Here is a 25,623-nt window from a genome sequence, read left to right as displayed (position 1 = left end):
GTTTCATCAGATCATATCCAAAAGAATTATCAGGATGTGTTTCTATGAAGTTGTAGGAAATCAATTGATTATTTTTGTCTAGTTTAATAAGCCACACCAGAGCTGAGGCTAGTCAATGGGAGTGAATTTACTGAGAAGGAAGGAATCGCTGATTGATTGATTGATTGATACTGACAAGGCGACATCAACATCAGGAGAGGATCAGCTAGTTCCTGGGTTTGTGATGCTTCAGTGCATTCATTCACTATTCATCTAGTTCAGAAATCTGCCTCTCATGGCATTATGAATGGCAGATATATGTGTTTGGAAAACAATAAGGATGGCTCAAAACAAGAAACAGACTTTTAATAATGTCCACCTCAGATCTACAGTACCCATTTTCAGTTGTTTAATCACAGGTTCCTCTTACAACACTCTGGTGTCCCCCGCCGTGATGTTGCTGGAATATTGCTAAAAGCGGCGTAAAACCAAACTCAGTCAGTCCTCTTACAACAAGACTGGATTACTGAAGACCAAGATCCGGGTTAGAACTGGTCTTCAGCAATCCATGCTTGCCGTAAGAGGCGACTAACTGGATCAGGTGGTCAGGCTGGTTGACACATGTCAACGTATCCCAGTTGTGTTGATTGATCCTCGTGCTGTTGATCACTGGATTGTCTGGTCCAGACTTAAATTTTTTATAGACCGCCACCATATAGTTGGAATATTGCTGAGTGAGGCATTGAACAACAAACAATCAATGATTAAAATCAGCTGTTTAATCACTTAATTCTTCTGAATCTTTGTACACTATTCAAAAGAAGTTAAAAGACTGTAGATTATATCTTATTACTGTAGTTAATGTGTTTTAGGCCATGACAGTTTAACTGGTGTAATATGAAAGAAATCAGGTTTTCTTAACTTATTTTGAATAGTATATGATCTGTCTATAGATTTTAGGGGATGTTAAATGTTAGTTAGATCAGGTGAAGTTAACAAAAATATACATAGTGTATCTGTTACTCAGTTTGTATTTAGGTCACTTCTCAGGTTTGTGTCCTTGAGTGGGAGAAAATGAAAATACTCTTTACATTATCCAGGGACAAGATGTTGGCATTCTTTCAAAAGTTAGGAAAAATTCATTTTTGCTGGAACATAGCTGGCCATGTCAGAGCAGCAATTAATGCCAGTCTTGTAGAAATTTGTGAGGCCATGACTGTCCTCCAGATTGTAACTTCCATGCTGTTGTTCAACAGTGCAAGGAACATCAGCCTGTATTTGATGGACGACCATTGACTTCCACCGTCTGTCTTATATAAACGACAGCAAGAATAGCAGAGAAATGCTAAGGTCTGATCAATATAGAATTTTGTCCCTGACATATGAGGCAGCGTTGGAGCACTTTGACTTGGGAACCACGGAAACTGTGGAGTAAGACGGTAATTGTCTGATGTTACAGACTTCAGTGGACATTATCTTTTTCATTTTCTACTTGGGCAGGGCTGCCTGCAGAACAGTTTAGGTCTCCAGTACGTCAAAGGAGGATGGGAGTAATGTGTATTCATGTGAGATCGGGGCGGTTGGGTAGCCTTGTGGTTAAAGTGTTCACTCATCATGCCAAAGACCCAGGTTCGATTCTCTACATGGGTACAATGTGTGAACCCCATTTCTGGTGTTCCCTGCCGTGATATTGCTGGAATATTGCTAAAAGCGGCGTAAAACTAAACTCACTCACTCATTCATGTGAGATGAATGCTTAAGCTGTACATTGATGGTTTGGTTTGACCAGACTGGACACACTGACCCTGTATTATAGCTGCAGTGCTACTTACTGCAGCACAGAGCAACAATTACCTCTGAGCTGTCAACACAATCATTGACTACAGAGCTGTCAAGACAAACATTGACCTCTGAGCTGTCAACACAAACAATGACCTCTGTGCTGTCAACACAAACGTTGACTTCAGAGCTGTCAGCACAAACATTGACCTCTGAGCTGCCAAGACAAACATTGACCTTTGAGCTGTCAATTCAAACTTAACTTCAGAGCTGTCAAGACAAACATTGACCTCTGAGCTGTCAACACAAACATTGACCTCTGAGCTGTCAAGACAAACATTGACCTCTCAGCTGTCAAGACAAACATTGACCTTTGAGCTGTCAACACAAACATTGACCTCTGAGCTGTCAACACAAACATTGACTTTAGAGCTGTTATCTCAGGTGCAGGTGTTTGCTTTGCAGAGTTACTTCCCATGGGCTTACCAGAATCCTGGTTTGCCTTGATTGCCTGAGGGTTTCCTGAATGTGGCAAACATCTAAGGCCTGCATCACTTTGGGGTTTCCTCCCATATTAAGTTGACATGCCTCAATATAACAAGCAGTTATTGGGGCGTGGTGTGCGAGCTGGCTAAGGCACCAGGCTAGTGATCCAGTGAGCTTGAGGTGACGGGATCGAGCCCACCTGTTACCAGGTGTAAAAACCCTGGAGTCAACTTTGCGTGCAGACTCTCTCAGTGTTGTCACAACCCCTAGTGTACAGTACACAACCCTGTGCACTTAAAAGAACCTATATGACCAGATGGTGGCCACATGAATACGTGGAAACACCTAGTTGCGGGTACAGCAACGTGCAGTAAACGTGGACAAAATACTGTGACTACGTGTCCCAGTCCACCCAGCTGTGAATGGGTACCTCGTAAGACACATTAACTCGGTGCACCTAGTAGCTGCAAGAGTTGTATGCTCCCCCAGGGAGTTGAGATTGATAATACATTGTGCCATTTGAGACTGACATCCAATGATCGAGGGAAAAACAAAGCACCTTTGAGCATGTGATCTTGATATTGGCGCTATATAAATATATATAAATAAATAAAAAACAAATAAAGCAGTGTTAATCCAAACTCACTACAAAAAGACGTGTCAAAAAGACATTGACCTGCAGTCACCACAAACAATATTGACTTCCAAGCAACACAGACATTGACTTTCAGAGCTGTCTACACAAAATGATATTATTTTTCCTTATCCTGACTCATGCTCTTTTTGCTTGTCTTCTTCTTCTTGCGAACATAGTGGAACACTTGTATCTCCCTAATTGAAGCTCCCTTCAATGTAAAATCACTAATTAGTACATCACGAGTTACCTCCCTTCCACAAGCGCGGGAACGAGGGCGCCACCTCTACCCATGTGCCTCACTCTCTCCTTCTTCGCCCAGTGAGCTGGACGTGAGAGCGCCTGTGTCTCCCCGACACACTATATCCTTGGATTATATTTAGTTAGTTACCTCGTATAGACATCTATAGAGGTTTAGCTAGTATCCTTCAACAATTATATATTGATATTTAGTCGTGGTTTCTACTGTTTATTCACGGACGCCATGTTTGTTCTGTGGATTACGTTGATGAAAATTCTGTACTGTTGCAGATTACGCTTTTATTCTGCTGCTGATCCGCATTTAATATGCCCTAGCTGTACTGCGCCATGTTCATTTTATTCACGTGGCAGTTGCGGTACTAATTTATCCAATTCTGCCTTTAATAAATAAATACTTTATGTTTGAGACGCCGCGAGCAGATAGGTCACGATGCAGAGTCTAGCCATGACTGATACACCTGAACCCTCGCCAGTCTACTGCGGTTGGTCGACCCCCTCCCGCCTGGTATTCCGCTAGAGTGGTGGAGAGGCGTGGACGTAGTCCGCCGCCTCCAAGAAGCCGCCCTGCTTCCCCAGACATCCCATCGCCGCGAGCCGAAGACTAGAGGGCTTCTACTGCATCTCAACGCAGACTTCACACCCCCAGGGCAGCGCCGACCTCTGAGGGGAAATCAACGAAGTCTACTAGAACTTTCAGCCGAGATTGTTCCCGCCGCGAGATTTGGGCCTGTATGATGATCAGCCGATCATCATACCTGATGTACATCAAAAGAATGACCGATGTCGGCAACAGTGATGTCAGCGCAGATCAACATGCAGCCTGATGTACTAACGCTGATATTCGATGATCTTCCTGAGGGTCCCGCCGCTACCAACACTCAACGCAGACTTCGCGACCCCAGGGCAGCCGACCTCTGAGGGGAAATCAACTAAGTCTACTAGGACTTTCAACCGAGATTGTTCCAGCCGCTGAACTGGGCCTCTACGATGATCAACCGATCATCATCCCCGGCGCACGCCACAAGAAGTTTACCAGTGACATCAGCAGAGATCGCCATGCAGCCTGATGTCTCTACACTGATGTCAGACGACTTCCCTGAGGGCTCAGCAGCTGTCATCGCGAGAGAGGGCACCGACCACTTCGTCGCAGACCATCCCAGACGAAGCTGTTGCGGCAGATCATGACCATGATGGAGGGCCACTACAGACGGGAGAAGCAGCCAGCCCAGGGCCTGAGCAACGCAGACAACACCCCAGAGGCACCCCAGTCAGCGTAGCAGCCACGACGGCAGCCTTCGAGAAGGAAGTCACAGACCACCTCGACGGCGACCCAGATGTACAGTCTTCGAAGGCTTTTCGCTAAGACGGAGAGATCGCTCACCGCTCCTCGGCCTCATCCTCAGATGCGGACTCAAGGTCATCCCATAGACGCAGATCACCTAGACGATCTCCACGCCGCTCACCACGACGCATCTCCACGTATCATCACGCCGATCACCTCGCAGGTCACCACACAAGTCGGCAGTGTCACCCGACATAGAGATAGCAGCACACAGGTCACCATCAGAAGAGCATCAACCTCTCATCACCGATGCTGGTACAGAAGATGATGGAGACATCATCTTCTCAGACGCTGAGATAAGATATTGGATGGTAAACAACCTAGATTTATCTTCACCGCCCAAGAGTGGCAACTCAGCGCAGACATACCTGATGAAGGAAGACGATGTAGACGCCGCCACCCTACCTCCGACGACCGATTGCCGCGGTGCCACAGAATGTGGACACAGCCTACCATAAAGGCATAAGTTCAAACGCCAGAGGCGATGTTCTTTGGCCTTAATAGATCTAGAACGATCAATGAGATTCTTATCACCAGATTTCGTGACACCACTTCTGAAGATGATAGGATGATCTACCGGCTCTACTTATGCAGAACCAGCAAGAACACACACCCTGTATGAAGCTAACGCCATATATTGATCGGACTCTAGACACTTCGATAAGGAAGTCCCAGGCCTCGCCAAGGAACTAGAGCCTCACCAGTTACAAGGGACGCCACGGAGGAGAAGCGCCGCTCACCCCCACATCCTGTTGAACACAGAGGTCGCTCTCACGGCAAGCATGAGTCAGGATAAGTATAAAATATCAATTTTTACCTAAAATTACATATATATATACTGATCGGGCTCTGACTCGATACCTTCGCTAAGGTCGCTAAGGCTAAGGGTGGCTCCAAGTCTGCTTCACCCAGAAGATCTAGAAGGATACTTCGAGCTTCGTGAGGAAGTCTCCGGCGCTCACCGAGGAAGTATCCTCCAAGGTCTCCATATACTAGCCACTCGTCATATATAGCTACTCGTCAGTCCGTTCAAGACATCGCGATAAAGTGTCTATCAACTGTATGCCATATGCCGCCTATAAGCCTACGCTAAGACAATTGCACAGGCTATTTACAACACAGAACGCCGCTATATAAATTAGTCAACGACGCTTCATAGATATTCACAGAAATCAACTTTCCGTGATAGATTGCTAGAATATGCTATCCCACACTACGACACGATTATCTACATGCGTGACCATTACGCAGATCTGCAGACAATTCAATATCGAAATTGAACAGCAACCTGTTACAGCGAGTATAACTCATAATCGCCAACGCTTGAGAAGTAATATGTACAACAAGTTCAGCTTTAATTCTACAATTATGACGATACATTCATGTATACAGTCTACAAGCTGACAACTTGCAAGTTTATTGTACCTTTATATAAGGAAGTCGAATTATATCCAAAACTGAAGTTACTTTCACGACAGGCAGGAAAATAACCTACCCAGCATTAATATTACAGAGCGAGGTATTTCGCCGGAGGTTTCGCATGTTTACCATTAACCTCAAACACGTGGTCACCGGGTAACTTCGAAAGTTACGGTGAAGACCGACGATTATGCTAATATAAACGACGGCAAGATTTTATACAAGGTTTTTCCTGCTACACCGGTGACATCACAGCAGCGGGTATTCTACAGAATCAAAATGCCTTGTTCTGATTGGACCGCTGATGGACAACGACTCCACGCAGAGGTCGGTCTTAGTTCACAGTTCAAGACTCCACGCTACAAGTGACAACTATATATCAGTGAACGAAAGCAAGCCTCCTTACAGTCCAGTTAATCTGAACCTTCATGATTGGGCTGCTTTCTTCAGGTTAGAGACCTCCCCTGTCAAGTTAGGACGAGGCACGGCAGTCAGGCTTATTTTACATAAAGTTCAACGGGACAGACACACCTGGTTGTGCACCTACATCGCCAAGGACTTCGCAGCGAATTTACCTAGACGACGGAATACAAGTGGATCTAAATCCACAGCGCCTCAGTCTACAACTGAATTTCATCATCAAACTACTAACACAACTAGATGGTGAGTAAACCTACTTAAGCTTTCTGATTGGAGGATTAAAACGGAAGTTTCACGCTCCAACTTCGATCTGTATATAGTGCTCCAACACCTCACAAGTGAGGTTTATGAACACGCCTGATGACATACTTGGACTTCATGATACGATGATTCTATCACGATGGCCAGCAAGAGCACTGTAAATTTATCTCCACCTAACCAAACAGGAGGGAAAAATGCATCAGATTATTTCCTCTATATTCAAGTTACGCAGACGGAAGTCTCATGTACTACCATCTCCTTGGATCAGAACTGTCATACTATGTGCCTACAAGACTGATGGACCCGATCCGACTCTCCATGAGCTTCTAATACTCATGATATTAGAGCTAACTGCTACAATTGATTTACACAAATGTTATTTGAAATTATGGAGGGTTATTTCTGGAGATCCGATATGGTGGTTGCCAACCATTATCTGAGAGATATCACCGTCAAGGACGCCTCAGGTATCCACCAATTCGGTTCCAGGGTCCTCGCACAACAGTTGACAGTTCCTCGAGAAGATAAGTCAATCTTACAGATTTCTACTTATCTTATAACAGTACTAAATAGCTACATGCTATATATAATTTGCTTAAGTTCTTTTTATCATCACAGTACTATGATTATTACATCATACAATATATAAGTTAACAACTCTACAGAGTTTGTTATTATATATTTACCTTAAGTTAATCATATCTTAAGCTGTAGTACTATGGTTGCATTATAAATGCATTAGCTAATAAACTCTACAGAGTTTTTGGCTATTATATAATTAGCTTAAGTTAATTATATCTTAAGCATAGTACTATACACATATTATAAAAATATATTAGCTTACAAACTCTACGGAGTTTTTGCTATTATATAGGTAGCTTAAGCTTATTCATATCTTAAGCTCAGTACTATGTTTATATCATATAAGTATATTAGCTAACAAACTCTAAAGAGTTTTTTGCTAATTGGCTTAAGTTTCATCATATCTTAAGCATTATCATGTATTAGCTAACAAACTCTACGGAGTTTTTGCTATTATATATGTAACTTAAGCTTATTCATATCTTAAGCGTAGTACTATTATATCATATAGGTATATTAGCTATCAAACTCTAAAAGAGTTTTGCTATTATATATTTGGATTAAGTTTCATCATATTTTAAGCTTTATGGTTACATTATAACATGTATTAGCTAACAAACTCTACGGAGTTTTTGCTATTATATATGTAACTTAAGCTTATTCATATAGGTATATTAGCTATCAAACTCTAAAAGAGTTTTGCTATTATATATTTGGCTTAAGTTTCATCATATTTTAAGCTTTATGGTTACATTATAACATGTATTAGCTAACAAACTCTACGGAGTTTTTGCTATTATATATGTAGCTTAAGGTTTCCTTCATATCTTAAGCTCAATACTATGTTTATATCATATAAGTATATTAGCTAACAAAACTCTAAAAGGTTTTTTGCTATTATATATTTAGCTTAAGTTCATCATATCTTAAGCAGTATGGTTACATTATAAAATGTATTAGCTAACAAACTCTACGGAGTTTTGCTTTTTATATATATAGCTTAAGTTTAATCATATCTTAAGCTCAGTACTATGTTTTTAACATAAAAGTATATTAGTTAAAAACTCTAAGGAGTTTTTTTTGCTATATACATTTAGCTTAAGTCTAATCATATCTTAAGCTTAATACTATGGTTACAATATAAGTCTATTAGCTAATAAACTCTACAGAGGTTTTGGCTATTGTATATGTAGCTTAAGTTAATTATATCTTAAGCACAGTACTATACTCATATTGTAAAAATATATTAGCTAACAAACTCTACAGAGTTTGCTATTATATATGTAGCTAAAGCTTATTCATATCTTAAGCTCAGCACTATGTTTATATCATATAAGTATATTAGCTAACAAACTCTAAAGAGTTTTGCTATTATATAATTAGCTTAAGTTTAAGCATATCTTAAGCTTAGTACTATGTTTATATCTTAAAGTAATTTAGCTAACAAACTCTAAGGAGTTTATACTAGTTAATTTAACAAGCTTAAGTCTATTAGTCTTAAGCATTGTATTAATGTTATATATACTTTATCATAATAAGTACATTGTAATAAGTACATTGTAATAACCTTTATATGGCAGCTGATAAGTTAGCAGCAGGAATTCATCAGTTCAGTGCCTTTATGAAGTTCCCATAGGGTTATTACAATCATCACAGTTCAAATCACTAATTATTAAAATCCAAAGTATTATATATTCCCACCTCCTTCCGGTAGGATTCTACAAAAAGAGCATGAGTCAGGATAAGGAAAAAATATGTAATTTTTAGAGTAAAATTGATATTTTATACTTATCCTGACTCATGAGGTAAGCCCTCCCATCCTCCCCACATAACACTTTGGATTTCCCTGTAAATTCAAATGTTGGGCTCAGTATATGAGGAGAGAGTGAGGCACATGGGTAGAGGTGGCGCCCTCGTTCCCGAGCTTGTGGAAGGGAGGTAACTCGTGATGTACTAATTAGTGATTTTACATTGAAGGGAGCTTCAATTAGGGAGATACAAGTGTTCCACTATGTTCGCAAGAAGAAGAAGACAAGCAAAAAGAGCATGAGTCAGGATAAGTATAAAATATCAATTTTACTCTAAAAATTACATACTGGAGTACAGTTCAAAGCAGTATTAAACCAAACTCACTACAAAATACTTGCCACTTCTGTTTCCTTACAAGTGAAAAAATTGCATGTGATGGACTGAAATAGCAACAGGGTTGATGGGAGAAAGGTCATTCCTTCTTCATCAGTGAAAACCCCATGAAGCAACTCTAATGACAATTCAATATGCTATTTCAGTCATTCTCATCTCTGTCATCTTTCTTTAACATGGGCTAGGAAATTACACGCTGTTTTAATAAGAAAAAAAGAGGAATGTTTTACTGTGTAGTTCCATTTCATTGTGTACTTGATGATGAATCAGATATAACATCAAATATTGACTCCTCATAACATCAACCATTAATAGATGTCTCGTCAAGCTACTTCAATGTACAACCTCTTATTGTCTTTGTGCATGTCAGCGCTGATATTGACAAATTCCAATGAAATGAGGAATGGCATATTTGGTCCAGTGACTTGGGAGTTTGGACTTGACCACTGTATATTGGATCTTCAAAGTGCCAGCTCAGCTTTTTATCATACGGTAGATAAGTTAAAGGACACTCTGATGTTTATTTCCTCGCATATTTCACATTCTGATGTTATTGATTGAAATCAACAACCTTGATACTAGGCCTCAATTTCAGATGTAGATTTCACAGATCTACCTCGTGGCGAAATCAAAAGACATTTAGTATCAGGGGTTATGGAAACACCTGAAACTGGTGTAAATAGCAGGGGATTATCACTGGTGTAGCCATGTAGCATCCTAGGCTGCAATGTTTCATGTTAATTCTCTTGTGCCGCCAGTGCTCTGTAATTCTGTAAGCGGTATGAAATAAACATGAAGGTAATGACAGGCTGACCTAGGGCGCTGGAAATGAACATGAGACTAGCTGATAACAAATAAACTGGATAAATATGGAAACTGTTTTGAGATCTTTCAAATTTGATGTGACCCCTGCCTCTAGACAAATTAGTAAGGTATTTTGTCAGTGCATGAATGAGAGATAAGACTTGTTAAGTATTCTCGGCTATTAGAGTTAGCGCTCATGAAGTCTTCCTGTGATAAGGATGAAACATTGATTTAAAGTTCGAGTTGATTTATCTCTTTAACATGCTCACGTTTGCATGATTAGATTTTCCGTGAAAGTCTTAAATCAGGAGTGGATAACTTTGTAATATCTTTATACGATGAAATGCGTTGAAGCACAGCATAGAATATGAATAAATACTGTGGATCTGATTCAGTAGGGATTTAAAGGGCTTAAAGTTCAGTCAAACTGACATTCCTTCAATGTTGATCTGAGGTGTTACAAAATCGGTCTGTTGCTAACTCTGATTTTATGTTATATGTGTTGGGTTGTGGAATCATCCCACAGATTACATGGTTACTATGTTAGCTTTGGTCATGTGGACAAGGTGTCTGTCCCTGATGCAAAGGTTCTCTGTTCGAATCTCAACAGGAGACTAAAACATTATGAGACAGAATATGTATTAATCCTCAAAGATGCACATTACCCTGAACACATGTCAAATGTATCTTTATCACACACTGCAATGAAAATGGGAGACACACCATTAAGCAAAGACGGCCACTTAGCCTCTGAAAACATGACTTTGACAGAAACAAACAACTCCATTTAATCTGATAAGGGTCCCAGGTGAGATCGGGGATTTAGAACCTGTAGAAGATTGAGATTCGTTTCAGTTAATGCAATGGGATCACAGTGAGAGGTTTGTGAAAGAGAGGAAAAAAATTCAGAAATTGTGAGACAGACCACGAGCATAGAATTCCATTCAGAGTAGAGTTCTAGTCTGTCTCACAGTCCCTGAACAACATTACTTTCCCTTCCGCCCAAGCCTTTCTGCAATGCAAAAACCCTAAGTGAAGCAAGTCTAGATTTTCCATAGGTTCTGAATCTTGCAGCTCACTGGGGCTCCTTTTCAGTTAACATGGAAATAAATGTATCTATCAAAATTGTATAAATATTAAGAAACTAAGTGTTTGTCTAGATTGAGTTTGTAAATTGCTGTGGTTTTCTGTTGTTATGTTATTTGTATTACATGGCAGTACAGATGAAACGACTGAGGAAAAAAATCAGACAAGTTATACAATGGAGGTCACAGACATTAGATGGATGGGCAACCATGTTTTAGTCAGACTTGACTCTTGAGAGTTTCTTGTGCTGTAGTCGTACCCCCAACTTAGACATCCACCTTAGAAGTGTGACTTTGCAAAATATGTCTCTGTTCACCAAGCAGTGATGCTACAGTAGGATTGTTGCATGTTAACTTTGTAGTATCTCATAAGGCAACGGTATACTTCTAAGGGAGCTGAGAATGAAATTCTAGTTCAGACTGATACTCGCACTGGGTTAGAACTGTAGTGTTTTGAGCATTCTATGGAGATTGGATTTAAGGATTATTGATATAAATCATTCATCATCATGTTCTTCAAAGACAAGAATAAGCACGAATTTGCAAATTTGATAGCTTTCACTTTTAACTAAATATGACATTCAAAGTTCAGTTTAAAAATGAATGATGTAAACCTTGACATTTCTTATCTCTTTTTTGATGAGATTGGACATTCAATTTTTAAAAACGAAAAAACTTCAGTTGATGTTTAATTCTTTTCATGACAGCTGAAAAAATGAAATGAATGTTTATATGAATTGCACTTTTGTGAATAATTCAGGCCATTTGCCACCATTTTGATCCAACTGCTACAGAGCAATCCACCAGAGAGCTGTATGCTACAGATTACAATAGAGTGCAGTTTTCAATATGTATCCCAAGAACACATTGATTATTTCTCATTTTGATAAAAATCGGTAAACTGTTAAAGAGCAGAAAGGCTATGCAATCATCTGTACAAAACGTTTCATCATTGCTTCAAGTGTAGCTACTGGTTTACCGCTGGGATGATGGTCTTATAAATATCCGAGACTTCATTACATTAAATGTGGGTATCATTGATGGCAGGGACGGTAATAGAGGTTACACAACTCTCATATACAACGTGATAAAACCTGCTTCGACATTAACATCTATAGATAAGACTGAAATGGATGACATAAATGCGATTCCTTACCTCGTTGAAACTGATTTAAGAGAAATGTTAAATTTGCTTAATATAGTTGTGGTTGATTTTGGATACAATTGAGGTACAGGGATATCTGATGATTTTGGGTGATCTCCCAAGCAATATTTGTACAATGATGATCGTATCTCTTGTACATTGATATGGTCTTCAGACAAACATAAAGCTAAGTTTGCATCAATGTTTTTGTAATTCACATTCCTTCCTTCCTTCATTCATTCCTTCATTCACATGAAGATGATATTTACAAACTCACATCATAGATATATTAGAGTCATGGTGCAGAAATTGCTACATAGAATTGTGAGGACCCTGGTCTTTATGGTTTTATCACAACTTTTGTTATTTGTCAACAATATTTATTGCCCGAATATTGAATACAAAAAGGGGATCAGTAAATATATTACTAAATATCTATGTGTATACTTCTTCCATATTACAAAAGCAGAGTACATTGCATTATACAGTAAAGAAATGTATTTACAAGTGTATGCAAATATACATGACAGAGCTTAACCAGTTCCATGGTCAGTTTATGAATCTTATTGATGTGGCTTGTTTGTTTGTTGTTTCAGATGGAGCACCCACATATTGTTTTCAAGGCATCTGTGTCTCACAAGGAAAAGTGTGGTAAGTTAGTTGTCCACAACATTTATGACAGTGATGTCAGTCATAGAGGTGTCCTTTCAGAAGCTGATTTACTCTTGCAAAAGTGTGGTGAAGGGGCTCATGCTTTGACCTTTCCGCAGTGTAGATTTTCTTTCATAATTCAACATGGTGACATGATTATAGAGAGTTGGAGGAGATATCTGAGGCTTGTGTCTGATATAAATTTCTAACAATTTTCCAACCATTACCAGTTTATGTTCAGAAACTAGGTGAAATTTTATTAAACTTTTTAAATTGTAACTTGTCGGTGTATCACTGTTTGGCTGAGGTCAAGTGTAATGCTATCCTTGTGATATTCATTAACTTCATTATATTGTCAAATCAGTCATTCTTGCTATGTATGTAAAGTACATACTTCTCATATACTCTCCAAAAATAGGAACGTATAAGTTATTTTTCAGATGTATACTGTATGTAAGATGTTAATAATCAACAGGTCATAATAAGTTGTTCAAATTCATTGTCATTGTCACTGACAGAGGTTCATTATGGCACACATAAAACATTTGAATGTCAAGGTGAAGGTCATCTGTTATCAAAATTGGATTTGCCTGCCATTGTCGTCACATGGAACCAGTCAAATTATGATTTGTGGCCTGGAGAATGTCCACCTACTCTTCCTGTAGTGTTTGTGCCAATTTTGGAGGTTCTGTAATCTGTGGTTCCTCAAAAAAGGCCCTTGTCAGTCTTTGCTGTGTGAAGTCAGGTGTTGTCATGTGAAAATATGTTGCATAAAGGGAATTAGGTGTAGCTGAAGAATTTCATCTGTGTAACATTGTGCTATTAAATTGCCATGGACATGTACCAAGTCTAATCTACTGGTATGGGAGATGGCGGCCCACATCATTACACCTTCGACACCAAACCAGTCCACCTTTCCCAAACGTTTTCATGATTTTTGGCCAATAATTTATTTTACCCGCACAAATCACTCCCAATGCATGCAGATTTGAGGAATTCATGTTTGGTATTCATTTTGTTCTACTTTTGCATTTTACTTTTGCAGAATGTATGTACAGTGCATTTTATTCATGTTATTTACCCCATATACACGTTTTAATGCAAATAATTAAGTGAATTTGAAAAAAAAAAATTATTACCGGTATAGAACATGTCTGTCTGTTGTGTCATGACTTGTGCCAGAAAATAATAAAATCAGCAGAAATAACTACAGTATTAAAGATAACTGAATTCCCTGATGTAGACTGTTGAAAGTCACAAAAGATAATGGAATATATAACTGTTTTATTTTCTAAGCGAGTGAATGGTGCCTGAGTTGATTTTTGGAGTTATGAAATATGCGAATGTTTCTAGTTTTAGTTTATGAGAAAACATGTCTCACAAACACTTCTTTCATAAATCTTTTCTGACAGTTATCAGACACAACTGATTCTCACAGTTATCAGAGTGAGACCAGTCAGAAACTATCTCATCTTTATTACTTAAACAGTGGTAAACAGTAACAAATCAACATGTGCTGGCATTGCATGTGCGTTACAGCAGACATGTTATAGGCACATCAAACGATGAAATGAATGGGTTTCAATTTTGTTTCATTACAGGTAATAGTCTAGGCCAGTGGCTGCCGTTCCATGAACTTCACAAGGGGGAATTTGAACGGAAACTCAAGTATTTACGAGCAGTCAGGGTAAGTCTCTGGCCTTGAGATAAGATTACATGATTAATAAATCAGTGTTTGATGTTGTCTCTGGAGAGTCTTAGATGGTTGTAGGTGGTCAGATGAGGTATTGGAAATTAGTGTGTGGAGTTAGTGAGATGTGGAACTTGTCTAAATGGAGATTTTTGTAAAAGCTGCCAATGTTAGCTAAATAACAACCTGACCAAGGACGGCTAAAATGTAGGGGAAACAAGGGTAGCTAAATTACAGCCTGACTGAGGGTAGCTAAATATAGGGTGACCAAGGATAGCTATATTACAACTTGACAAAGGGCAGCTAACACAGGGTGACGAAGTGTAGCTAAATTACAGCCTGAGCTATAGCTAAATAACTTGACCGATAGCTATATTACAACTTGACCAAGGGCAGCTTACACAGGGTGACGAAGGGTAGCTAAATTACATCCTGACTGAGAGTAGCTAAATATAGGGTGACCAAGGATAGCTTTATTACAACTTGACCAAGGGCAGCTAACACAGGGTGACGAAGGGTAGCTAAATTACATCCTGACTGAGAGTAGCTAAATATAGGGTGACCAAGGATAGCTATATTACAACTTGACCAAGGGCAGCTAACACAGGGTGACGAAGGGTAGCTAAATTACATCCTGACTGAGAGTAGCTAAATATAGGGTGACCAAGGATAGCTACAATGACCAAGGGCAGCTAACACACATCCATCCTGACTGAGAGTAGCTAAATATAGGGTGACCAAGGATAGCTATATTACAACTTGACCAAGGGCAGCTAACACAGGGTGACGCAGGGTAGCTAAATTACATCCTGACTGAGAGTAGCTAAATATAGGGTGACCAAGGATAGCTTTATTACAACTTGACCAAGGGCAGCTAACACAGGGTGAGGAAGGTTAGCTAAATTACATCCTGACTGAGAGTAGCTAAATATAGGGTGATCAACCAAGGATAGCTATATTACAACTTGACCAAGGGCAGCTAACACAAGGTAACCAAATGTACCAAAATACTGGCTGACCTAGGGTAGCTAAATATAGGGTGACAAGGCAAATAAAAATACAGGAGAGTGACAAGAGGATCTTAGTACAGTGTGATCAAGGGTAAGCAACTTCCAGACAGACCCAGGGCAGCTAATATATGGGGTGACCAAGGGTAGTATGTTTACCACTTTGGTGAAACTCACAAATGTAGGTATGATGCTGACAATCCCATGAACATAATCTAGAAGAACCAGGATTCGGACCACTGTGAAATGTTTCCTTCATGCCCAAATGATGATGAAGCATACAACTTTATGGATAACTGCTTCTTGTTGACTGCATAGAGCGATGTTTTGGTGCAGATTCTTACACCGTTGTCCAGCATGAAGTTGTCATCCATGAACTTGTATGCTTCATTATTGACTCACCAACTTCTAGAACAATCAAACAATTGCCCAATGGATGGCTTAGATGACAGTGACACCTGTGTCCCCTGTATAGATCAATGTTGACTTGATGAACCATTGACTACCCAACTTCACAACCATTTATATGAAGTCCAAACATTTCCTATCTATCTATACATTCATTCATATACATGAAACTAAAACTCTTGATCAACAAATTGACTTTGGGATTCTCATAATACCCACAAAATTGATCCCGTTGAGACAATTTGATTTTTCCAAAATCGGTCTCTTGCATGAACTGTTTGATCTGTGTGTCAGAACATGCAAGCCTAAAGCCATTGATTCTATTCTAGGATTAGTTAGGGAAATATGTCTGGACATCTATCTAAGGGGTATATCATGAAACTGTCTAAGTTTCTGCCATGCTCTTGATTGGACTGGGAGCAAACTTCATTAATATTTCCCTGTGATGTTGGTAGTAAATGGTGGTCTCCATGGCTTGATGTAAATTGCTAGAAGGCTGGCATCGAGTAATGTCGGTACTAGCCCTTGATGTCGCTGATAGATGTGAGGAGGTGCTTTGTTCTCTGGAGATGTCAATAAAGGGGAGATAACCTAGCAGGCTGTTTGAGGCACATATTGAACAACTACAACTGGACAATGAGGAATAATTGGAATAATATTTTATAGTTGGCTGCTAATAGTTTTTGTGTTTTGATAGCGTGTATGACTGTTAGGGATGTTGAGATTTGTATTGGGCTAACAATATGGTGAACTTTTGATGTCTCCATATTGATGCAATAAGTGTGCCGGAATCAGGGAAAGTTGATGTGAGGAGTTTGTGTTGACAGTGACAGGGTTGGAACTCCTTCCGTGGACACTAAGTTAGCTTTGAATGTGAGTCTGAGGACTGTTTTGGTTTGGAATAAGACTAAAAATGTAAATTATGTCTCATACTGTCCTGGCCAATATTATCACAACTCCATATAGGGTTGATGGGTGAGCCAAGAGGTTAAAAATGGACTTTTCATACTGGACACCAGGGTTTGATTCCCCACATGGGTTCAGTGACTGAAGCAAATTTCCAGTTATTCTTCTGTGATAATACAGGAATATTGCAAAAAGTCAGGTTTCGCACAAGTTTGAAAAGTGCTTAAACTTAACGATGTCCATTGACATATTTTACCATCAAAGTGCACAAAGTTTATTGACACTTCTTGAAAAGTGCTGGAATGTAAATAAAATCAGTTCAGCTGTAGTGAGTGAGTGAGTTTAGTTTTATGCCGCTTTTAGCAATATCCAACAATATCATGGCAGTGGACACCAGAAATGGGCTTCACACATTGTAGCCATGTGGGGAATCGAACCTGCCTCCTCGGCGTGATGAGCGAACACTTTAACCACTAGGCTACCCCAATCCGCTCCAGTCCAGCAGTAACAACACCACTAAAACTATTGACGATGAAGTTTTAATGTGTTCTTTACTTCTGTCACCTACAACAGAAAGACTGTCTATAAGGGTACATGTGTTGATTCCTTAGTGCATGGTATTATTAAATATAGTTTACTTATTGTTTTCATTAGCAGCACTTGAATCTCAGTGGGATTAAAATGAGGTTATGAATCTCACATCAACCATAGATAAAATCAGGGCAGAAAGCTTGCTTCAGATATGCTTAAATATTAGGAACGTATGTTTTTAATGAAAGGAAGACATTCTGTTTGTGTGAAGACTACTAAAGGTGTGAAATTTTCGAAGGGACACTGATGTTGCTTGCTGTTCTGTGGACAGAAGTACACCACTTCATCTTCATTATGAATAACAGTGGTTCTTAAAAGCAGATATTTTCCCCTGGAAAGTCCTTAAAAAATCTTGAATGTAAAAGTCCAAAGATCTGTGTGAACCCTGAAAGCAGTGTAAAACCATACTCACAGCTCCTGCTGTGTTTTTGGTGATAGAAAGTGTTGGTGTCCTTGAGGTCAATCGTTTATATATTGCGAAAACTGTTGATTTTTACCAGTCAGGCTATAAAAGGGCTCCTTGTCAAACATTTGTGTTGTATCATGACATAATAGTTTGACACTTTTCATATTATGAGATACAGACAGGTGTATTATTACACCTTTGATGACTACTGTGCTGCTTATGATGATAGTGATTATTAGTGGTGGTCCGATTAATTGAAATATTCGAAGATTGGTCACAGTGACTAAACGACCAAGCAATCGAACATGTTTTCTCATTATTGAACACGACCAATCTTGGAACACTTGTTTGCATTAACAATATTTTTCACAAGGCTGGTTTTGTCTGTGTCATTAAATTTACATTTCATAAGCACTACATGTACAAGCTCGTTCCAAGTCATGATTGAATTTATCTTAAAGAATCCAGGATATATGTATTCCTAACATACTAATCATCATTTAAATATGCAAAATTTACAAATGGACTTTATGAAATTTGAAAAAAACAAAACAAATTACTACATGTTTTTTCTTTATTTTTGTGTGCATTAACAAAAATAACAGGAACATTTGATAAATGACGTTAACCAATTATTTTCGATGATTGATCGGTTGTAATGGACCAATCATCAATTATTAGATTTTAACCAATTCCCAACACTAGTGATCATATAGTTTGTCTGGTAAAGATATACCTGATGATGGTGATAATGAACATTATTCTTCGTTTCAGTATCAGAAAGAAGCAGCTCCCCAACCCCCGAAGACTTTGAAGCTGGCCATGGTGCTGGATAAAGCTGTGGTGAGGAATGAAGTGTTTTTCTTCAGTGTCTTTACATTGATTTTCTACAAATTCCATGACTTTAAGTACCATTATGAATGTATAACCGGTTGCGAAAAAGCTACTATTATTAAAGGCCATCTTGTTCTGTTTCAGTACCTTGGTCTAAATTTATCACAAAGTGAAATGACAACGTATGCTGTAGAAATTGCCAACATTGCCGATCTGGTAAGTCTGTGAATCTTATCCATCATCATAATGAGCAGTATGGTTTCCACTTCGTTGATCACTGGTTCACTAAACATTAAAACAGTGCCACACAGATACTGCAGATAGCAATCTACCCAAGGAGAAATGGAAGGCAGTGTCTGATGTAGTTTGAATATCATGGATTCTTGGGACAGTACAATAGTACTTGTGCTCATTGGTGTTACTGAAGTAATAAATATCTCCAGCCATAGGCATGCTTTGATATAACTGAAATGCTGTTCCTCTGTTGCATGTTTGACTTTGTACCAATATTTGGTTGAATCAGCATACCCCTTAAGCTACAGCCTGTTCTTGCACTGTCTGTGTCTCTCCATCTTGAAGACAATTCTGGATACATCCCATGTCATGCACATTAGAATATTTTTCTAGAACCAAACTCTCAGGCACATATTGCTGATCGGGTCATTGTCAGGAGCTTCAGAAATGTAACCCAGGTACCTGTCTGTAGTCTGAAATAATTCTGTCTTGAGCTTTGAAGACAGAAATATTGCTTATCTTTGCAATGTGTGGCACTGGAGTCAGTATGAGTACAGAAACCGGAAAGGGTTTTGGGTACAAATCCGTGGTATGATAGTGCCTCCTTCATCCAGAGTCAGTGTTAATGATGCATCTGTGTGTTCCTCTAGTACTACCGCCAGCTGAACATGAACCTGTCATTGACCTACCTGGAGTACTGGAACCTGGCCGACCAGTTCATCGTCAGCCCCAAGCAGCGCGAGATGCTCATCAAGTTCATGAACTTCAAGAAGGTGGCACTACAAGGAGCCAACTTCGACATCGCATACTTCATGACGTAAGTTCACAGTTGGAATTCAGATTCCCTTGTTTTGTTTCTGCTATTTTTCTGGCTTAATAAACACCTAATCCATGAGCAAGACAAATGTGTTGTACTATATTACTATGTTTCAGTGGCATAGAGCTTGAAGGAAACGCTGTTGGCATTGCTCTCCCCGACTCTGTGTGTACTGACAGAGCTGTTGGCATTAGCAAAGTGAGTTATATTTTGTGACGGTTACATGTTATTTATTCTTACAATTACTGGTAGAAATGTGCCTGCAAACATTATTCTGCATAAAAACTGAAGATATTTAGGACAGACTGGGCCAAGCAAGGCATAACAGATGCCCAAGTAAATGTGTTTCTATATATTTCTGTTATGCTGGTTTGTGTGAATGGTAATTTAAAGTATGATTCAGTTTGCTTGATTTGCATTCGTTCAGCAGTCAATGTTCATTTGTAAATTACTCATGATATAAATGTTTCAAAGACATTGCTCTTCTTAAGATCAATGAAATCCACTGCTGTTTCATTCTTGAGATCTATGAAATCCACTGCCGTTTCATTCCTGAGATCTTTGAAATCAACTGTCGTTAATTTTGCAGAATCCTAAACCATTTGAGCCCCAGCAAGCAGCCACCATCTTGGCACACATGATCGGACACAATCTGGGCATTGAGCATGATGAAGATGGTAAGTCAAGGAGTACAAGAACTGATATTCACTTGCTCACTCATTGATGTTGAAAATTGTGGTATCCTAATCAAGGATCTTTTACCCCTGAGCAAAACCTTCACTTTCAAGACCTTCACTGACCTTTTCTTACAAGATATAAAACAACATTATTAATAAGCCACCTGTTCTTGACTATTTTGAGATTGGATGTAGGCTATTGGTTCACATTGAAAACCTGTGTCCAGATCTCACTCATCTCCATTGAGATTCCTAGATAGAATATAGTCAATTAAATACTGCTGACTGCCATGTAAAAACCCCAGTCACCATAGGGGTAGGATGTGTGACATGCTGGTAATCTTGATGTCTGGAATATTGCTAAAATCAGTGTGAAACACAACACACTCATTTAAGTTTAAGCAATTGCATTAAAATCCAATCTGCTACTCTAATACGTTACCTCTCTGCATAAGATCTGAGGACACCTCCGTAGAAGTTCAAGATGAATTCTGATAAAAATTGTGACTTTAATTTAAAGAGAGGATGCATGGATTATTGAGGCAATCAACTTTCAGAAACTATTAAGCTTCATTTCTGTACACCTTGATTCTGAAATTCCGAAATAAAACCCCCACAGTAGACATATATACCCTTGATGGTGTACTCTTTATGTGTAGTTGTCATGGTGCTCAGAAATATCAGGATGTAATGAATATCCACAACAATATTATAGCGCTGATTTATTGTTACGCATTCGGAAATCCTTGATTCTATTCATTGATGAGATACAGAAATCCGATATGCTTGTCTGAATGCTTCTCTACTTTGTACTGAGAATGAAGAAGCCTTGATGCTGTTTAGCAGATAAGAAATTCCAGCTGATTAGAAACTGACCTAACTTCATGGAAATGTTCTCAGATCTTCAAGCAGATTGGTATTGTATCTGTGTAGAAGATTTAATATTGATGATAGGCTTATTGTTTAATATAATATCATTATTTAATGATAATTATGATGATCAATATTTAATGATTATGTTAGGCTTATTCTTACTATTTCTAACAGATATTACTGAAAATTGCATTCATCTTTAAACCTCACTTATATTTTGTCAAGTGAGGTATTTTGCAAGATGATATCATCTCTGATAAGGACAAACTTTATGGATGAAGAACATCTTTTTTCTGATTCTCCAACTTCTAAACTCAAAGAAGATATCATCTCTGAAGTGATAAATTCATATGCATGTGTCTGTTTTATCAGGACTTTTACGGCATTGCTTGCATTGATTGATCACTGATGGAATAATTTGGACATCTAACAAACCCTAAAACATCATTCATGAAATATAAGCAAAATTGTATTTCAATCTCAATATTATAGAATCAAAAACCGTTTATGATTTTACAAAAGCAGTAATATATAAGACTTGGAATTATTCAGGTCTTAATGAACATGGTAAATAGACTGTCAGGAAAGACTTTTAGTGAAATAAATACCTTAGTGTCATCTGATGCCCATTTGCACAAAGCTGTATGGAGAAACAGCCATCATAGGTCTGTGGGAGTTTTGGTGGTCATAGGACTAATATTGTTTTGTGAATGTGGTCTCTAGAACACTTTGCATGAACGTATGTTTTGTGCTGTGGATTGCAACATACTGACAATGACATAATATGTTGCAAGTTTATTGACAACTTACTAAATGCATGATGATTGTTTATATAAATGACTGCAATATATATTCCTATATACTTATATAATTTTCTAACTTCAAAGACATTTTACATTACCTCTTCCATTCAACTACCTAAGTGTAAGAGGGTTCAAAGTGATTGTAACATTACAACACCTCAAGTTGTTGTGAAAGTTCAAGTTGTGATGGTAGTAGAGTTGAGACCCCTTTATGAACAGCACCTAATGCTTCCAGCTTGTCAGAATAGCTGTTATGGATCAGGTGGTCACAATGGCCACTCACAGACCGGGAACTGTGTATTGATTGTCAGTCTTATCATACTTCAATGTCATTGCTGTCTTTAATCTGGGGCTGAAGAGGTTCCAATACTTGCAACCCCATGTGGATTGTATCTCAGAATAGGATGCTCAGATTGATGTCACACCACGAGGATTCCAGGTCAGAATAGCATCCTAAGCTTGACTCTCCATTGGGATCTCAGGTCAGGATAGGATCCCATGCTTGTAACCCCATGGATATTCTAGTTCAGAGATAGAAGGTTGATCCCATGCTTGTCAACCCAGAACAATGGATACCCTAGTGTCATAATCAGGATCCCATGCTTGTAACCCCATGGATATTCTAGGTCAGAATAGGATCCCATGCTTGTAACCCCATGGATATTCTAGGTCAGAATAGGATCCCATGCTTGTCACCCCATGGGTATTCTAGGTCAGAATAGGATCCCATGCTTGTCACCCCATGGGTATTCTAGGTCAGAATAGGATCCCATGCTTGTCACCCCATGGGTATTCTAGGTCAGAATAGGATCCCATGCTTGTCACCCCATGGGTATTCTAGGTCAGAATAGGATCCCATGCTTGTCACCCCATGGGTATTCTAGGTCAGAATAGGATCCCATGCTTGTCACCCCATGGGTATTCTAGGTCAGAATAGGATCCCATGCTTGTTACCCCATGGGTATTCTAGGTCAGAATAGGATCCCATGCTTGTTACCCCCATGGGTATTCTAGGTCAGAATAGGATCCCATGCTTGTTACCCCATGGGTATTCTAGGTCAGAATAGGATCCCATGCTTGTCACCCCATGGGTATTCTAGGTCAGAATAGGATCCCATGCTTGTTACCCCATGGGTATTCTAGGATCAGAATAGGATCCCATGCTTGTTACCCCATGGGTATTCTAGGTCAGAATAGGATCCCATGCTTGTCACCCCATGGGTATTCTAGGTCAGAATAGGATCCCATGCTTGTCACCCCACTGGTATTCTAGGTCAGAATAGGATCCCATGCTTGTCACCCCATGGGTATTCTAGGTCAGAATAGGATCCCATGCTTGTCACCCCATGGGTATTCTAGGTCAGAATAGGATCCCATGCTTGTCACCCCATGGGTATTCTAGGTCAGAATAGGATCCCATGCTTGTCACCCCATGGGTATTCTAGGTCAGAATAGGATCCCATGCTTGTCACCCCATGGGTATTCTAGGTCAGAATAAGATCCCATGCTTGTTACCCCATGGGTATTCTAGGTCAGAATAGGATCCCATGCTTGTCACCCCATGGGTATTCTAGGTCAGAATAGGATCCCATGCTTGTCACCCCATGGGTATTCTAGGTCAGAATAGGATCCCATGCTTGTTACCCCATGGGTATTCTAGGTCAGAAAAGGTGCCTATGCTTGTCACCCAATGGGGATTTCAGGTTACAATAGGATTCCCATGTTTGTCACTCTGTGGGAATTTCAAGTAAAAATTGGATTCCATACTTGTCACCCTGTAGGTCCACAGGAAACAATGGTTGTTTCCCCTGCTTCTTGAGAATCCTTGGTCCTGTATTATTTTGAATCTGAGTTATATGATGTATTTAATGTATTAACAATTCTATTTTGTCCTTGCGTATCTTAGCCAAGTGGAGAGAAATATACCATGAAGGTACTACACGTGGCCTGTATGATGCACTTCACGTTGTCAACACGTTGTCTGGTCCATGGTTGTCTGATATGCACCGATATATATTTCAAACTGTTCATTTCGTTTTCACACCATATACTGTGTGTGGTTATGATTGACTTCTGTCAGAGAAAAACATCATTTCTTTTTATATTTTATTTGGTTTAATGCAGTTGATTTATTTGCTGTCCACTGGCTGTAAACGTTTTTCTCTTGTGTTTGAAATGCATGTTTTGATTTACAGTGTGTGTGCTGTTTGTTGACATGTGGGATAAAGCAAGTTGATAAATGTGTTTTGTGTTGAATGTCAATATTGTGCCTTACAATAGATCGTAACTGTATACCATGCTGTGCTTTGAATACCATATTTCCTCTTGTAAGTGTGTTGGTGTCTCTCAAAGCATTGACCTTGAATCAGTGCTTGGTTTGAAAGGCACGAGGGATCATTTTTCCATTAGTAGCTATATACATTGGATTTAACTTCTTGGCTGGAAAAAAAAAAATAAAATAATGGCAAGGTTGTCTAAACATAATAAGTATATTTACTAGAGGACTTATGCTGACAGCTTTTATTGATTTCCCCACATGCATATTAGAGGAACTATGGTATGCGTCAAGTATTTGATAGTGATTGACCGACTATGGTATTGCGTTCTGCCAAATCCCTGGATCAAAACCTGACAAGTGACTCACACCTGAGAAACAAACTGATTTAATGATGTATCTGCTTTGGAAACGACGGGAAACAAAACTTTCAAAAGTTAAATCAGGAGGTTACAGCAATAAGGTTCAAGACAAACAAGATCTAACCTTCGTCACTAACACAGTAACTTTGTAGAGAATTATGTTAATGGTATATTAACACTAGTGTGAGTAGCTGCTGCTGATGTTTGTTTGCTTGTGATAACAGTTTATTTTGATGTGGACTCTAGGAATTTGGGTGATGATTTTGTAAAGCCAGTGTTCCCCATTTTTCAGGTGGCTGTAAATGCAATGATGAGTTTGGATGCATCATGTCTACCCAAGTTCTGTGAGTTGTTAATTACTGAATTAGTTCAAAAATCAATAAATACAATTTCCTAAACATTAAATTATCCAGTATTATATCTGTGCTGTTTTCTGGTATCCTCTAAAATAATGCTCCTCTGATGGAAATTAATAACTGCTCCCAATGCTCGAAGTTTGATTAAAGGAGATGGCAATGTTGTAAATTGTAAACCTTAAGAATAAACAACCCTTTCAAACTCTGAAATTAACCCTATAGAAAACAATGTCCATATCTTGTGAACACATTTACAGAATTTCTGAGAAAAAAGAGCCAATTTTTATAGCTAGTCCTAGGCAAGATTCGGAGTGTATATATTTAATTCTGTTAGTTGGTAATCATTTTACACTCTTACTCACAAGTATATGATGTACAAATAATTAAGTGACTTT

General features: G+C 38.9%; 1 protein-coding gene across 1 annotated transcript in view; it reads left to right on the top strand.

The window, feature by feature from the left end:
- The window catches only part of LOC124260863 (disintegrin and metalloproteinase domain-containing protein unc-71-like), a 111,786-nt gene that overhangs the window by 75,116 nt on the left and 11,047 nt on the right, over positions 1 to 25,623 (top strand). The window contains 9 exon segments of the mRNA XM_046695185.1: positions 12,935 to 12,989; positions 14,591 to 14,676; positions 18,772 to 18,840; positions 18,976 to 19,047; positions 19,716 to 19,882; positions 19,999 to 20,080; positions 20,472 to 20,559; positions 24,142 to 24,168; positions 25,165 to 25,216. Coding sequence (XP_046551141.1) covers positions 12,935 to 12,989; positions 14,591 to 14,676; positions 18,772 to 18,840; positions 18,976 to 19,047; positions 19,716 to 19,882; positions 19,999 to 20,080; positions 20,472 to 20,559; positions 24,142 to 24,168; positions 25,165 to 25,216 — 698 coding nt within the window.

Source organism: Haliotis rubra, unplaced genomic scaffold, assembly GCF_003918875.1.
Source record: "Haliotis rubra isolate DU_JTF1 unplaced genomic scaffold, ASM391887v1 Scf78, whole genome shotgun sequence".
Classification (NCBI taxonomy): Eukaryota; Metazoa; Mollusca; class Gastropoda; order Lepetellida; family Haliotidae; genus Haliotis; species Haliotis rubra.
This window is presented reverse-complemented; position numbering and strand designations above follow the sequence as displayed.